This window comes from Pelecanus crispus, chromosome 9 (assembly GCF_030463565.1).
Source record: "Pelecanus crispus isolate bPelCri1 chromosome 9, bPelCri1.pri, whole genome shotgun sequence".
NCBI lineage: Eukaryota > Metazoa > Chordata > Aves > Pelecaniformes > Pelecanidae > Pelecanus > Pelecanus crispus.
In genome coordinates this window covers 36,965,910-36,983,933 of record NC_134651.1, presented here as the reverse complement: position 1 = coordinate 36,983,933, position 18,024 = coordinate 36,965,910, and the positions used below count along the sequence as shown (strand labels likewise).

At 45.2% G+C, this 18,024-nt stretch overlaps 1 protein-coding gene across 1 annotated transcript in view; it reads right to left on the bottom strand.

Moving 5' to 3' along the window:
• COL27A1 (collagen type XXVII alpha 1 chain) overlaps window positions 1-18,024 on the bottom strand; it is a 195,937-nt gene that overhangs the window by 127,930 nt on the left and 49,983 nt on the right. Inside the window, exons 3-5 of the mRNA XM_075716921.1 lie at window positions 15,482-15,733; window positions 9,585-9,638; window positions 1,493-1,546 (exon numbers count right to left, since the gene is read on the bottom strand). Of these exons, the coding sequence (XP_075573036.1) occupies window positions 1,493-1,546; window positions 9,585-9,638; window positions 15,482-15,733 (360 nt within the window). The remainder of the gene's footprint in view (window positions 1-1,492; window positions 1,547-9,584; window positions 9,639-15,481; window positions 15,734-18,024) is intronic.

Sequence of the window (18,024 nt, the reverse complement as noted above, 5' to 3'; positions counted from 1 at the left end):
TTTATTTCTAGTAGGAGACCAACTGAACACAGCTTTACAGCCAAATGATGATTTCTGACAAGGCATTAGACTAAAAGTGTTTTCTAAAAAAAATGCTATAGCATAGAGACATAGTTTGACTCTACAGATTGGACCAGGCTGGATTTGCAGGACTGGAAGTTAGATAAAAGAACTTTGATTTGACTTATAAAACTCAACAAGTGTGATCTGGAAGTCATTGATGGAGAATAAATGCAGAACACTAAGATGTAGAACTTTTACAGCCTCACTTTTCAGGCCATATAACTACACTTTAGAATTTAAAACAGCTGCTGCTCACCAGCATGTCTCCAGTGCCTAATTTTTAATCACATAGAGGCAGCATGCCAAGTTTCCAGAATCTTTTTCCCAGAGCATCAATAGTATTCATAACATTTCTGCCTACTGATGAGATCATGAAAAGAAAGGACTCCTGCTTGTACCTTTCTCTATGTTTGGCTGAGACATCCTACAGCTTCCTTGGTAGTGAAAACCTCTATTAAGCATTGTCTTTCAAAACTCAACTATTCTTTAGTCCCAGATAGGTGTTACAAAATGTAAATCTATTTCTGTGTAAACAATGACACCAAAACAATCCAAACCAATTTCCCAGGAACTTCACAGTTTTCAGGCAACACAAAGCCTTATACACAGGAATAAGCTGGGAATTAAAACATCTTTCTGAAGGTTTTTGCAGGACACTTGATTAGCTCCCCTCTGGAGCTGCATCTGTGCTAAAGTCTCACGCAGAGGGAGGAGGTCCGGCTGCGGGGCGGGGGTGACTCCCACCTTGCAGCACTCCAGCTCCCACCCGGCTGCAGTGCCCTGTGGGGAACCTGTGTACAGAAGAAAAAGGACAAAACACAGGGCTTCTGGCACTGCAGGAGGAGGTCTGTGAGACCTCGTGGGAGAGATGAGGACATCTAGAAGGAAGCGACGGGATCAGTTTGGGAGGACTGATGGAGATCAGGGTTCCTAGAAACTCTGGAGAGGGAAGGAGAGATGAGGGAGTTTCAGGAGGAGGAAGGCAGAGGAAGAAGTGGGTGCTGCCAGTCCCGCCCCTGCTGTCCAGACCCAAAGGTGGATGAGTAGGCTGCAAAATCCAGAGAAGAGAAATGAAAAAGGAAAGAAATCTGGACCTGGTGAGGCTCTGTAGTGGGAGGATTCCACTTCCCTCGTCTCAATATAGCAGTTAGCTCCCTGGCACAGGCACAGCTTAAGCAGGATCCTAATTAGGCAGTCTTTGAAATTAGGGAGAACCAAGAACCGAGGCACACAGCAGGGTCTCTCACAAGCACAGGAAAAGCCTTTGGCTGTGCTGCTGGAGGGCCTGCGTGTGAGCAGGGAGGAGGGGAGAAATGGCTTCAGCTACTCGTCATTTTGTACGGAACACAATGAAGAAGTCTGTCATTCCCTCACTGGAACATCCTCTGAAACAGGGAGGCAAAAGCTCTTCACACCAATTAATACTTACTTTCAGTCCTGGGGGGCCAGGTGAGCCAGGGTTTCCGTGGGGACCTGGGGGACCCTAAAAAACACAACAAACACAAAAAAACAGAGTCAAAAGGAGTCGGTAGGCATCTGCATTAGTCCTGGGAGCAGCAGAAAGTCTCAGGCTGTGCTGTGGCCAGACCTAACAGCACAGCACCAGCAGCCTGCGCCCCAGCAGGGAGACCCCTTCAACAGGACCCTCAGTGCCTTCAGAGTGGTGAAACCTGGCTGCCGGTTCCCGCCTACCTTTACAGAAGGTGACATGTGCCTGTCACCACAAGATGTGTCGTGACAACAAGATGATTTGGGTACACCAAATATTCCACAGCCGGGAACAGAAACTACCTTGGGGTCAGGGGAGTCAAAGCTCTGCCAGGAGCCCCAGCAGAAAGAGATGGAGGTAGGCAGAGGGGAGCGGAAGTGTGGCCCAGTGTTAACAATTCTTTTGGACAAAATGGAAGAGACCAGAACTAATAACTGAAGGGAAATTTTAAATTGTTCAGCTTTTTGAGATGAACTCATTTCCCCAGAAACCAGATTTTTGCCTTTAGAGGTTACAAAGAGAATGGATGGATGGACAGTTAAATGAGGGGAGCAGAGGTAAGTCTCTGTTTAAACCATTTAAATCTGTATTTTTGCATAGGTCTCACAAGCCAATGACACTGTCAGAGTATCTACCTCAGATCACATACTCTTTTTGCATCATATTTTAAACAACCCTGCATATTTTCCGAAGACTATTTAAGGAGTTTTCTGGAATAAGCAGCTAAGAATAGTTTATCCTGGGATTGTATACAGCACAGAAGATCTGTTAACCTTTCAGGCAGAAGTAAAAACAATTCTAAGTCCTCTTGAACACGTTCCTGGGAGATGAAACAACCTGAAGATTCAATTCCAAGTGCTCCTGTTCTGCCAAGACTGTGTGTGAGCTTTACATCACCACAAGGAGCACTTTAATGTACCCTCTAGTTAGGAGGAGTACAGGCTAGGAGATAAAAAGCCACTCAAACACTTTCTCAGTAAGCTGTAGTATTTCCGATGAGTTCTTCAGCATATATGGGGCCAAAATCTTCAGGGTCTGATTTCCAAGGAAAATCACTGCAGTTAAACATGCGACTGCCATCCAAGTTCAGTGCCCTTGTCTCTTTTGAGAGAACATCAGTGCGCTGCTGTCTATTCAGTTTTATTTTTACTACTCTGTAATAGAAAATAAAGGCTTTTTATTTAGCTATTGTATCTTGTGGCATGGACAGTTGTTGAGTGCTCAGTGCTATTTCACAACACATGCTGCTCTGCTGCAACAGGCTGTTCAATTAAAAGGCCAGGGCTGAACTTTTCAAATGGCATTTTTTAACCAAATAAATGTAATGTCCCATTCTTAATTTCCTTCCAAATTTTCAGCCTGAAATTCTCCGATAGTTTAGCCTGTCTGTGAATTTCCAATGAAACTGAAACAACTTTAGTTAAAATTAAGGTGTTTGAGTATCAACTTCTCATTTGAAAACCCATATAGCTGCTGTAACCAGAGTAACTGAGCATCGAGTAGTCTTAAATAAATTCATCTTCCCAGCAAACTATGGCATCATCTGTTCACCTCATTGGGTGGGACACTGAAACAGAGACTTAACGTGTTGCTTAAGGTAATTCAACAAGTCTGTGGTAGCAAAAGCGCTTCAACCCAAGTCTTCCAAGTCTCAAATATGTATGAAAACTAATATTAAGTGACAGAAATCAGAACAGTAAAGTCTCTATAAAAGATGAGTTCCTAAAAAGCTCTTACACGTAAGCAATAATCTAGGTAGCTCTGAACAGGGTTCATAAATCCAGACTGCTGCTAGTTTTGAGGAGGGAATTCAGCTGTTATTCAACTTTGGAGTCAGGCAGCTTGGCTCAAAGCCCATTCCAGTGCAGTTACTTGAAATCTGTGCTCCACCATAGCCTGGGGCAGGCTTAAAACAGTGTCAGACTGGAGGGAACAGCATGGTTTGGTGTGACTCCTAGCTGAAAACAATAGTTTCCAGGAGGAAACCTGGAACACAGGAAGCTCTGTTGCCAATCAAGAGCTCCTGGATAAAAGACTAATCACACCTGAGCAAAATTTGGTCCCAGCTCTTCCAGAGCTAAACCAAAGCACAGCAACACAATCATAAAAAGCCTTAACCAAAAGGAGGGAAGAAGGAAGAAAGAATCTAGTCCCAGTATCCAGTGACAAAACATGCGATTATGAAAAACACAGGCTCTTGACATAAGATGGAGCCTTTACCACCGAATTCAATGAGACTCATAGTATGCAATCCAGGCAAAGCAAGGTCAGAAACCCATCTTGTTCCCAAAGACCAATGTGGTCTTCTCCTAGTGAGAAGTGGCCACATCCTGCTGGTGAAGTGACAGTGGGAAGTCCAGTCTGGTACACAAGAAACTGCTGTAACCAAGTGCTAGACATTTTAAACTGCTCTCCTAACTGTGGAGAGAAAAGGGCGTAGTCTGGCAGTAGTCCTAAAAATGGTAAAAAATAACTGATCTTGATGTGTTCCAACATGGTTAGTCCTGAATCTGTGATTACACCCACATTCTTGGCAGAGGAGGAAGATGCGGTGTGGTACAGTTAGATGGTCTGAGTAACAAAAGGTACAGGAAAGCATCTGTCTCAGGAGCTGTTAGCAATAACAAATCTGAACAGTCAGGCCTTACAAATTAATCCATGCACCAATCTGCAAGCCCCAATAACAGTCATCATTCCCCCACGCTACCCACCTTTGTTTTATTAAACCTAGTCCAATGTTCATTCCTCTTCTACTGCGCCCAGCAGTGCTCCCAGAAATAGCCCTCTTTTCATGCAGAAGCAATTTAAGAGTTAATTGCTTTGTAGTTCTATAGTTAATGGCTATATTTTACTCATGCTACCCTGGATGTAGTTCAATTTCTCACTCATATCTAGAAATTGGGATTCTCCTAAATATATTTATCATCAATAGATTAATTTTGCTCCTCTTTTCTACACACAGGATGGGACAATGCTGAGACCACTGAATAAAAAAATCCCACAGCATGTATTACTATTTGCACGCATGCCTGTTTACCCACCCGCTTTGGCTCTCTTATAACTACTGAAACAATCAATCTAGTGGCAAGCAAACTTGCTTCTGAAATCTTCCAAGCCTTGCACCAGAAATTCCATGGAAAATTTTACCATGGGACAGCAGTAGCCCAAGGTTCAGTGGCATGGAGACCAGAACAATCCCTGAATGTGTTCTCCAAATGAGGAGGGGTTTCCCGAAGGTGACGGGTTTGTAATCTCCCTGGAATGTCTTTTACGTGAACGATGCTACTTGAGAACTACACTGTGCCATCCAGTTCATCTCGGTGACGTGCCTGGAGATGGGACCCTGCTCACAGAAGCGCTTTTATGTGTACTGGTTCACAGCCCACAAAAATTAACAAAAGTGTAACTGTGCACAGCTTCCCCCATCCCTCCAGCATTCACAAGGAGGGAAAAAAAAATCCTCCGAACTCCTGCTAAATGCTGGAAAGCTTCAGTCAGAGGAATGACCACTCATTCAAAACACATTATGTCTTGGGGTTTCATTGTGTAAAGCAGCTTTTTCTACTCCTGACCTACAGATCCCACTCTGACCTCTGGCTTGCTGAAAAATGAGCTAAATATTTGAAGTGAAGCCAAACAAACTGTTTCTTTAAACACTTCTTTTCAGAAATTGGAAAATCTTCCTAATGGAATGAGGATACCGGGGAACCTCTACAGCTGACTAAGTTCTTGCTTGTTTTAGGAGGGAAGCCCTGCATTTTGAAGGAAAGAGAGATTTTTTGCAACCACAGACCAAATGTAACAGGGACATGTTACACTGGGACCTCGCAACCTTTCAAGCTGCTAAGGTTCACAGGAGGATGGCAAGAGCATCCCAAAGCATCAGGAAGGACATACATATTCTCTTCATGCATCCATTTGGATTTCTCCTTTATTGTATCAGAGAGATTAAATAAAACAAGAGCAACTGTAGCATGCCAAGATTTTTATTCCCAGTTCTGCCTCTGACCTGTTGGGTGGACATGGGTAAAACACTCCCCTTGCACCTGAGTTTGCTCACCTGTTAGAGAGGGAGATTGACTTCCAGTGGGAGCTGGCTTCCTAAATTATTTAAGTATTTTGGAAAGCTTGACCACAGCTCTTTTCTTGCTGTCCTGGGAGCGAAGCCAACAACTGGACTCCCGTCTGTGACGTGTCGGCTTGCTGTCTCCTTCACATAGGAGGGGGACAGATAACTAGGATTTATGTAGCACTCATCTGGAAGGCAGCATTTAAGACCAAGTATCATGGTTCACAGTAGTTTTCTACAGACCTGATTAAATCATGGGTAGTTTGCTGGCCTAAATATACCAGTGAGGACTGCAATGAGTCACAACTTGTGATCAACATAGATGTGCTGGTGAAAGCCCCTCATGCAGACAGCCTGGGAGTGAAGCTAATCAAGCCTTGGGTGAGGCAGGAATAGGCTACAATGGTGCAGAAGTCATTGCTCCACCGGGAGCCCTTTGTTGACAGTTACTTGTAGAGCTTGTTAGCACAGCTCTGCTAGCAAAACCCAGCCTCGGTCACTGCCTCCCCACTAAACCTTGATGTTTGAAGAAACACAAAGGTCATCTGCAGAAATGAAGTGCAACACACATCGCTTGCACAGAACTGCGCTGTGCGGGTTGCTGAGTGTGTACCCGAGTGCCTCTGCTCACACACACAGCTATGGAAAGGGGTCCCACTATGTGCCCAGCAAAGTGCTTTCACATCACAGAAACCTGGGGAAACCCTTCATTGCTAAAACTGCCATTCCCTTCAAGAGGCATCTCAGATCTTACACAGACACTAGCCTAGCACATGGCACATTGATTTGAGGAGAAGCGGTGCGGACAGATCTCTTGCTTATGCCTCAAATTCTTTAATGTAGACATAAAAGCTGAAAAAAATCCTAGCTGGATACAGACAGAGAAAAAAAACTTTCCTGTAAAGTGCACATGGCCAACACAGCAATATCTGTACAGGTTTGCAGAGCTCCTGAGAAAGTGTTATTAGCCATCATTTCCAGTCATCAGAATTGCAACATTTTTACTCCTTTCCCTTGGAGTCCCTTAGGCAATAATGAGAAGAAGAAACACGCAGCTTTCATTCATTATATGTATCTGCCTTCATAGTTGCAGAGAGTAGAGTATAGGTATAGTCTTGAGTCTGTCTCAATGGGTCCCTGATGCTGAGTGATAGGATGTCAAATTAATTCCATGCTCCTAAAATGGCAACTGGCTTTTAAAAAATTGAGAAATTGTCATTTTCGAGAAGACTGCCACTATCCACTTAGCTACCCTACCTTGGGTTGCACTTGAATGCTGACATGTGTCTTGAACACAACCTCTTTCATGCTTTTACAAAGACTGGCATTTGTTATTGCAAACCATGTGGCATTGCTTACATGGAAGAGCAACATTCAGACTGTACAGGCAAGTCTAGCGATACTTACCTGCTGGAAACAAGGATACAGAATGATGGGATCAGACAGCTTTTCTTGCATACTGTCACTGACCACAATCTCACCCTCAAAGCAAAAGATAATCAGAGCTTTTGTTTTACCCTAAGCAATATGGGGGGAGAAAGGGAAATAAAACAGAGACAATACAGAATTCAAAGGAGTGGGAGTACTGCACTACAACAACAAGAAAGCCCCTTTATGGACTTCACAGCTACAGAAAGTCATGAGTCAAATGTTGTGACTAGATTTTCAAATGAGTCAAGTAATTGTATAAGCATTAATGATGTAGAAATCATGCAAGCTACAGCAAGGGCAATTATGTCTCACGCCTTAGGCCATAAACTGCATTAGTGACAAGAAAAAAATCCTTCCCTTCCCCTGGCATCGAGCACTGCAAAGTTGCATGCAATATTCACCTCCCCTCAGGAGTTCTGATCTTGGGCTGGAGCCTCATGGAACACCTCATGGGTTACCCATGGGCTGGGCTGGAATAAGAACTGTGCAGCTGCTTTCTTTGAGGATCAGGTTAGGCAGAGGTAGAGCATAACCCCTGCAGTGTTGCACATTTATTTTTAAGTGGCTCGTGCACAACAAAAGCAAAAGACACAAGAATTCCCCTAAGCCTGTCTTAGTTTCTGGCAGCTCTTCTTCTTTGCAATGAAATCCTTAAACCCCACAGAGCCACAAGAAAAAAATACTAGAAACATGTTGCAAAGTCAAAACAACTTATGTACAGAGCAGTTCTGTCTCCAGTGCTCCAGGCCAGACATCTACAGAATGACCCTTTTGCCCCCTCCCAAAATTAGCACAGCCTCTTTGCAGAGGTCCAAGCCAAGCCAGGCTCAGCTGTGCTGAGCACTTCCTGACTGGGAACTCCTTCCTGGGCCAATTCTCAGCACTTCTGGCAGGGACTGAATTCAGAAATCCTCTTGCTTATTGTCTTTCAGAGGATCATCTTAAATATAAGATGGAGCATGCCACAGCTGGGGAATAACACAGAAAGTTATGACATGGCTTCCACAACGCTTTTTTCTTCAGAAAAACTCAAGTTTCGGTAGGTAGTAGAATTTGGATATAGAGCTGAAATTTGGTCATTCATAGAGCAGACAGGGGATGCAGCTGGGGTCTCCAGAAATGGAGTCTAGTTTGCACACCACCGGATTGCAAGAAGTGACACTAAACACCTCTCCTGAGTAATGAGCTAGGGTAAGAACAAACTTTCAGCCTTAATGGGGACTTGCTAAGAACTGCAAAATCCAGGCAATTTGCTGATGTGCTTGCTGCTCAGGTATTTGTAAGCAGAAGACATCAGAGCTGTACAACCAGTTGTGCTGACGTTCCACTAAAGAACATATCTAATGTGGAACATTGTCCTGTCCATAAAACACATAAGCCTGGTGCTATCTAATGTCTTACACTTATGGCCCAAATCAGTATTCAGATCTGTTGATATCCATGCCCAGGCTGCAGGGGGTCCTGCAGACCTTTTGGTTTTTACTGTCGTAGAAAGGATCTGCTTTTATCTTTACTGGTTACTGCAAGATCTCCCAGGACTTTAACAAGTGTCCTCAAGGAATGCACAGCCTTCTAGCTCTTAGCCTCTTGGTTGTTCTTTAAAGACATTACAGGGGGTTGAGTTTTAGCCAAGTATGTGTGAGGAAATCTCCCTCTGCTGCCAGGCCAGGATGCTGCCTGGATCATGGATCCAAATATTCCCTCCTTCCAGCCTCAGGCACTTGCATCTTTTGATTCCCAACCCACATCAGTTCAGTGCTCAGGAAATAGGCTCCATGGCCGTACCTTGTGGGACAGCACCTTGCTACTATGAAAATGGTGCCAACAGTTAACTGTATCCAGGTCAGGCATGTTGCCCAGCTTTGGGAGACTACTTCTGCAGCTAGGCCAATGGAGAAAGCTTTTTTCACAGCTAGCTGCAGCACTCAGCACCAGATGTTTCCTCAGCATAGCACTCAATGTTCAAAGATCTGCATCAGAATTTAACGTAGGGAGGAAGAAATTCAGGAATTTGCAATGGATCTTGTAGAACAGCTCATTTTGCTCTAGATCCTGAAAAGGAGTCAGAGAGCAGGTCTCAGTCTGGGGAACACAAAAGCTCATCCTTGTGTGTTGAGTCCTTGGTCCTAGACCATGGTCCCACTAGTGAAGGCATAGTGACACTGAAGGACCTCAAAGGAAACAATGTGGGAAGCTGGGAAGAGTGAAGGACAGAACAAAAAGCAGCCAATGTTCATATGCAGCACTGGGTTTGCAAGAAAGAATAGATACCGGAAACAAAATGAGACAGAGCTCATTCTTCTGACAGCCATTTGGAAATGTTCATCCCTAGCCTTAGCTCAGGGAGGCTGCAAATCACCAGTGTAGCCTCCTGAAAACCTTTAACAGCGAATGAGAGAAAGGAGGAAGGCCAGACCTCAATGGTGGGGCTTGAAGCAATCATTACTCAGCTATAGGAACATACAACAGCCCTTAGAATAGTAGGACAGGCAGATACAAGTATAAATGGAGAAAAATTTTTAAACCACTTACTCGGGAACCTCTCTTGCCAGGTGGTCCTGGTACACCCGGCAGACCTGGTGGACCCTAGAAAAATAAAAATAAGTATTAATGACAGTTCTACAACAGATTGGTGCTCCTGACAGTATTTCAGGGAGACCCATAACACAACTATTTGGAGAAGACCTTGGGAGAAGGGCCAGTTATAACACCATGGCCGGAATTTCCCTTCAACGTATGCTACTACCATAAAGGGATAAAAGCCACGCACAATAACATCTGCAGAAACATGTATTTCCATAGAGTAGAGACAGAGCGTTCACATCTTTCTGCTGTGGACCGCATTCCTGTGATCACAGCTGTGTTTCATGCTTCCAGTTTCCTGGACCCGTGCTGTAACACAGGGGTAACACAACTGTCTCTCAGCTTCGGAGTTTCCTGCTACGTGCTAGCACACAACAGAAGTAACGTGTTAGCACCTTGGCAAGGGAGGAACATTGTGTGTTGTAATATATACCAGCTGAGGATGTATATAGTTCTTGGTATTGTAGGTTCCTACATGAGTTGCAATATAATCGCATCCCAGCACTTTGTATTTTAATGCAGTGTGTTATAAAATGCAATAAAATTGGTGTCAATGTTGGAAATTCTTAAATACGGCTCTGTAATATAGGAGAGGTCAACTCATACATGTCAGAGTAGTGGGGGTTCTTGGAAGAGGGCAAGAACAAAGTGGAGATACCAGGTGCCCAGCTGTGCACTGATCTGAAACAGGTTAGGGAAAAATACTTAACCAATGAGGTTTGAACTCCTTTGAATTTATTCATTTATTTATTCATTTTTTTCAATGGACTGGAGAATGCAGATTTCTGGAGAGCCATTTGCAACTCCTAATAACTCCTCAAAACTTCTTTTCCCCCCAAGCCAAACATGTCTAACAAGAATAACTGTTAATTAAAGCATCTCCCAGAGGATTTATATTCTAGTAGCTTGTTACAAAAGATGAGTTTTCATTGCATCTAGGGGAGAGAGTGATCCAGAGCAGCAGACTGAAGGATGTTTGGAAGGCAGCCTGAGCACTCCGACTGCTTGGCAGTCAGGAGAGCAGGTCCCAGGAGCAAGGCTCCATAGGGAAGATGGGTGCATTGCAAGGAGCAGGTGCAACACAAGCCCAAGGGATGTGCTCTGGCCCCAGCATGGCCTTGCTCCCTTCCCACTGGGTCATCTCCGTAGGACCTCACATGCACGACTGCCCTGAGCAGAGCCTGCTGTAAGGCTGACCCTGTTGCTGCTGAAGGATTGCCAGGCCGGACTGCTCAGGCTCTGCAGCATGTTACTGGCCCCAAGGAAGAGTGAAGAGTTCATGATCTCTAATGCAGGAGTCATCAAGTGCATGATTTAGTAACAAAAATAAGCCTTGGAGATCCCTACCTTAAATCTCATACCCAGGATAAGATTTTGAACAGAGAAAACCTGCCTGAACCATATAGGTAACTGATGAATAAACATATGATTCCTCTGATATTACCAACCCTCCTATACATAAGCAGCAAATTAATTAGTATAAAAGAGATCCTTTTTAAAAAATATCCAGCCAAACTTGGTACAGTAGAAAAAAGTCAGGGGGAGGAGTAAGCAAAGTCCAGGGTAGGTCTCTCTGTGCTACTAATTTATCAGGATGTCAAATGAATCATAACTTTTTTTTTTTTCCTGTAGTTATTTCTATCTGTAGTAAAGATGACAAGAAAAGGATTGTTTTGAAAGTGTAAGATCCTACATGGCATAGACTAGCTAATGTGCCACACTTAGAAATGCAGGGCTGGACTTCTACCACCGGATCACTCGCTGCTACTACTACCCAACACTGCTGCCTGTCCGGGAGATTTCCAGTCTCTATAGCCTGGGATGCTTCATCTGACCTCTTTGCAAGTTGCTTATTGCTGGCTAACACAGTATTACTGGTCCTTGTATTAACAGACCTCATTGATACAGCTGACCCTCATTTTAGCAATACGCACAACGTTTTAACCTGCCATTGTGCCAGCTCAGGGCCCCATGTATAATGCAATTATACAGCTGTGCAAATAGACACATGATTGTAGGGTTTTTTTAAGCCTCATGTATAATTGTGCTCCAGAATCCAAGCTTTTATTAAAAAAAAAACCAAACAAAAAACCACCCTTGTCCTTTTAGTTGGGAAGATAACTATCAAAACATGAATCTAATGCAACTGATCCAGTGACAGTTAATAGTTTACCAAAGATTAGTTCAAGTCCTTAACCTCTTCTCCATCAAAACCCATTCCCATTTACCCCTAGAAGGAGAAGTAAAAGAGAAGATGCAACTGAGAACTGCGTTCCATGCATACCAGAATTGAGGTGACCTTTTTCACCTTCCTTCTAACAGCAGCTGCAATTATACTTGGCCACTTGAGTAACAACGTTGTCCAAAAATGTGGGTTGTTCAGAATAAACTGAAGCTAACATAAAAATAAGGAGAGAGTTAATACTGCACTGGAGTGGGAATACGGAGTTCAGGGAAAGGCATTTAGCTGGAACAGCACAGAAATAGTAGTACATAATTCAGGAGTCCCTATCACTGCTTTGGTTTAATTTGCCTTTCCTTCAGCCTTTTTTTTTCCCCCTTTCCTGAAAGGTAAGAGGAATAAGGTGGCTGCAGGATGAGCGGCTAAAAGTTGCCAGCCACTATGGTTAACTGCATGAGGCAAGAGTGTGACCACATACAAATTAGAAGCAAGCCAAGGTGGAAGAGCACTGGGGTAGCTGGATGAACACAGGTAGCTGTGAAACATGACGCACTGCAAGACCTTCTAGCTTCTCACACAGTTCCTTGGTAGCTGGATTGGATGGGACACGTACTGTGCCTTCCTAGCGCCTCATTTCTCCTCTGCCCTGTGCCCTATACATACGCCTCTATATCATCCAGCTCAAGTTCTCGAACAAGAGGCCCACGTCAGACAACTGGCTTTGCCTGGGGACAGCAATACTGAAATACACACAAAGAAAAATGCACATCTGCAGAGGCAGCCAGAGAAGAATAAAACTGGATCAGGGCCCAACTACTTACAGATGATGGGTGCAATCCCACTTAAAATGCAAGGCTCCGAGACATGGAGAGTAAGAGGCGTCTATCAACGAGCCACCGCGCAGCAAGCCGCTAAGAGTCTGCCTGGAAGTAATGCCCATGCAGTCCCTGCGCTCACCAGAAACATCTGCACCCTCGCCCCTAGTGCAAGGAAGAATTAAACTGATCAGACAGAGCCTGTGTGAACCCTTCCGTTGTACCCTGTAGAGCATCCCTGGGGAATTCCATAGGGAGCAGTGGGAGGTGCTAGGAGAGGCAGGAAGGTTTTCTTTTCCTGGCAGCTGGAGGAAGATATCACTTCTGTGCTCCTGCCCTCCCATTGCAGGGACGCCCCATGAGATCGGCAAAGCTGACAGCCTCCTGCAGCGAGCTACCGTTCCTAGCACTTTGGTTCTTGTCTCTCTGGCTTCTTGCCTACTCCCTTCTGCAAACTGATGGCAGAGAACACACACCCTGTTATCACACAAAGCAAAATCAGAGATCAAGGAGAAACATGGCAGAAGCAGATACTCTCTCTTCTCAAGCCAAACAGCTGAATCTTTAACCAGCCTGAACAGTTCTGTGAAGCAGCTAATGGCAGCCACATAAAAGTTTAACCCTTCTCAGTTTCCCACGGTAGCATTAACAACAACGACTGATCCCACCAAATGATTATAGGATTTATTCTAAGCTGCTGCTGGGAAGCTTTCTGGCACAAAGGGGACTTTTTTTCTTAGCTTTTTGAGCTTCAAATTGCAAATGAAAAATTAAGCTAAGTTGTCTGAAAGGGAAATACATTGGACCCTGAGGACAAGAGAAATCTCACCATTTCCTCTTGCTGCTGAGATCAGCCGGTTTATACCTCTGCCTCTCCCACATCATGACCCTCCTCACACTGCTTCCTCTGCCCGCAGCTATGCCGCTGGGAGCTAGGTGCCTTCAGATCTCAAAACCTGAGCAAGGCTGAACCTGTTCGGAGAGGGCTTCAAGGAAAGCACAATGGGTACAGGAATCGGTGCTGGTGATTTGGGCAATGACTTGCTGCCTTTTGAATGACTACTGAATCAACTTGCTCAGATAGCAAAGTATTCCTGTAATCGTTTCCCCAGGGGCAAGTACTCAGCCTAGTAGCAAATAGCTGACAATTACCCAGGACACAACTCAGCTCATATTCCAGTGCACACTGACAGACTGACACATCCATATTTTAGGGTCACTCCAATGTACTGCTGCTTCCCCTGTTCTGTACCCCTGCACAGCATTAGTGGCACAATTCTCCTTTATCCCAGAAATGGTTGCGTTTCAGAGGTGGGCATCCTGCACTGTGCAAAACACTGCAAGGACTGAAGAGAGACAAGAGAATATTCTTCTTTCTCAAATGCTAACTGCATGTGGTAAAACCCAACTTAAAAGAGAGTTCACAAAATGCATCAAAAGCTTCTCCTCACATTGGCATCAAGTTCTGAGCAGTGACGTTACCCCTGCAGATAGAGAACCTGTCTTGTTTTCTTCCTGGAGGAGGATGAGGCATATTTCATATGCAAGGCTGCTGCCACAAATCCACCATTTAGCCCTGTATGTCTGGAAAGCACCAGCACGGAGGGACTGAGCAGGTACAGGGGCAGCACTAGAATTAAAAATCCCCTGCTCAGGAGAACAAAAGAGAAGGAGAAGACCTCATCTTCAAAAGACATGCCAACCCCACTTCACCTCACTGTCCTTGCCAGACACTGCGCAGAGAGGGAGACGGGACCTAAACTAAAACCTGGCTTGAAGTACTGCCTAAAACAAATCTGCAATTTTTGGGGAAAAAAAGAATCCAGCACTTTGGTTACTTTCCTCTCCAAGGCAGGCTTATCGTATTAAATTTGGACACATCTGGGTTTCAACCAGTCTAAAAAGAAAAAGCCCTCATAATTCTGGCAGGGACAGAGATGTTGGTGGAAAGCCAGTCTTGTAATATGATTTCCGCAATAGACACAGATGTTTATTCTGGGTCTGTACAACACCTATCACAGAAAAGTCCTGGTCCACAGTTAGATTCCTAATAGAGTGGCAGAACAATACATAGCAAAATATTAGTATTCCACCTTGATAAAAGCAGCTTTTCTACAGGGACATTTCAGCAAGAGTCTCTGCATGAGGCACTTCAGACTCTCGAGCAATCTCAGACCTTAGAAGGAAGTCCAAAAGGGGGTGAAGAAATAGAGGGGTCCCATACTCACACATATCACTCACTTTCTATTTTTGAAGATTTATAAAAATACCTGTATATATTTATACAATACATCCCTGCATCCTTTGCAGCATATTTACCTCAATCACACTTTCAACTACTGCTCTTCAAAATGAACTTTGTCTTATGCAAATAGAGCTCTCTGATGCTTAGTCATTTGCCTGCAAGAAGATTTCCCATTGGGGATAGTTCTGGTTAAATTAGCAAAACATTATGATCCAACTGTGTGAGTGAAGCTAAAACTTTTCCCATGTATTACACAAAGCGTGCGATCTCCTTTTTTTTTTTTTTATTAATATGACTCATTCATTAAGAGACATTCAAACACATTGTGTGTTCCTTAATTTATCATAGGCTGTCAGCTTGGGTAGCCTTTCCTGGTACAAGGACGACTGGAAATAGGCACTTCATATTTTATCAGCATTCCCGATCACCTCTCTCTCCCCTACCCACTGATTGAATTGGCAAGGATTGCTTCTTTATGAAAGGAGCTGGGCTCCAAGACAAACTGCTCGTGCGGAAGATGGCAACTGGAGCAGTCTAGACTGGGGACGCGCTCAGAAACACATCTGCCTTTGAAAGAAGGCTGCCTGCCAGAGTCCCGCCACACCTCTGCCTGGGCCGCTGCCACCAGGGTTCGAACCTGGGGCTCCTGGCCGCGCACCACGCCGTGCGGATGGAAACTGGAGGCTGCTGGCGTACTCGCCCGGGGACTCTTCCGACACGGATACTCGGGGAGTCGTTTGAAACACGCTCCATCCCTCCCTCCCCGCTCCTCTTGCGTTACTCGGTGTTTCCACAGCCTCTTAGTGAACTCAGCCCGCTCCTTTGCATGTTCAGCATCAGGTATGGCTTTCTTGCTCTAAAAGAGTCAAAAGAGTCAATTTGGGGCCTTCTGTTTGTAGGGACAAAAAAGATATGGAATCACAGCTGACTTATATAGACAGAGAAAGGTCCAACTTGGGGTACACTGTGTACAACCCAGCTAGACCCCAGGGCTGCGCCAGGGCAATGGGTTTCCTGCAGCTTTCCCATGTAACACGGAGCGCGCACATCCCAGCGGGCAGTGCTGATGGGCGGGGGGAAGGACTACAGTTCCCTAAGTCCCCCCCATCAAACCTGCTGCTGGTATAGACAAGCAAATGATACCCCATCTGCCAAAGGATTCAAAACACCTATCACATCACAGCCTTGCAAGGGCTTGAGGGACTGACATGCTGGCAGCAAAATACTATTTTTCATATATTATTTTTCTTCTGTGGGTGTCCAAGCTACTTGCAGCCACGTGCTGGGGTCACACCGCTCTGTAAGCTGAGCGGAGGCCTGCCTGGCCCCGCACGGGGACGGGAGATCTCGAGTGAGCTCGGCAGAGGTGCTGCGGGCAGCTGTGGGGATGATTCAGAGGGACGTTCGCCAGCTGCTGAGTCAGTGCTGAGTTACTGACTTAGCATGATGTTTGGGTGTTCTTTTTGCTACTTCCCCCCTCCAAAAGAAATGTAGAGCAGAGATCCCAAATGTTTGTGGTTATTAATGGTTCCCAAGAAATTTTTCTTTTTTAAGAGCATATTATCCTCCCTCCTCTAGCAGCCCAGAAAAACCCAACATTCCTGAAGAATTAATGCTCTGCCATCAGTTGCATGTGGGACGCAGCGTCTCCATTTCCTGTTGCGCAGCACCATGGTGATCTTTCAGGACAGATTAATCCACGGAGGGTGCTGCCATTTACTGCTAGGTGAACAGATCCTTTAGCCCCTTGCTTGTGCTCCTCTAACCATGTGGACACCTCCCTCAATTGTGGAGAAGGGGCCCTTCTGCACAGCTAAGATTATACCGCAGTTATTTTGGTAGCATTCACAAAGCCAGAATTGCAGAGACCACAGTGCCTGAGTCATCACGGCCCCACACCCCAGCTGTCAATCACGTCCTGACTTTGGGATGATGAGGATGAGAGATGGTCCTTTTTCTTTAAGTGGAGAGATGGACAGACAGGGTGCTGCTAGCTGCCAGCCTGCCTCTGCCCATAAATCATTGCCAAGGTGACCCCAATCCTTGCTGAAGAGGTAGAAGGCAGTTTCTCATTCACACGTCTCTGCCCAGTGTGACAGTCTTCTTGAAGAGACCTTGTATCAGGCAACACAACTGGGAAAAATAATTAATCACCTTATCCTTCCACCCGTGTCTCAGACACCGTGTATGACATTCCCAGCCCACAACCTGCCCCATCCAGGGAAAGTGCTGGGCTGTGATATCACACAGCAGAGCAGGAAGGGCTGTACTGACCTCATCAGAAATGTCTGCCCAACAGCACGAGGACGGCGCCAGGTAATTACTCAAGCACAGAGCATTTATCAGCACTTGTTCCGAAACATGCTCGTCTGGCCATAGAAGTGCTACATTAATTTCTAACATGTCAGCCCCATTCCAGTCTTTTCTCCTCTTCCTCTTCCCACGTCAGAGACATCCAATGCAGTATGGTACAGAGATCTCCGAGTGAGTCACAGGAGCTATCAAGCACCACACGGCAGCCAGCTCCAGCTGAGCCATAACCTTTCCCTCCCAAAGTGCTGATTTTGTTTCCAGCAGTCAAAGAGGATAAGGCCAGACAGAGCCTCAAAAATGTTCTCCTTTCCCTCAATTCAGGACTCCAGTTGTTCTCAGACGGGATGGAAAAATCCTGCCATCTCTTCCCTCAGCCCTCCACAGCCTGAATCTGTTTCTTTGCTATGATTCACAAGCTGAGAGGGTTTTTCCACTCCAGTTCAATAATAAGCTCTTTACATCGCAGGGGGAAGTGGGGGCTTGGAGCTTGGTCACTGTCATGACACTTGCAGGGCAAGAAGATGGAAAAGGCCAGGATTTCACTGGGCTCAGAGCAGGCCACCCAGATTTACCCTTACAGGTAAGTAGGGTTTTAAAAGAAGTTCACAATTACTGAATTTCTTCTCTTGGAAGTATGCCAGAAATGACTCTCCACAAAACACAGAAGACTGCCCAAAGATAAAATTGCTGAAGCTCATTCTGCCTACTCAGGGATTTAGCAAAACTTCTCCAAGTACAAAGTCTACAACAGGGATGTGTGCCTGTAAAGTCAGGCAGGAGCGCAGGGCTGCCTGAGCTGCATCCCCCTGCCCCGGGGCGGCATCTTCATCTCTC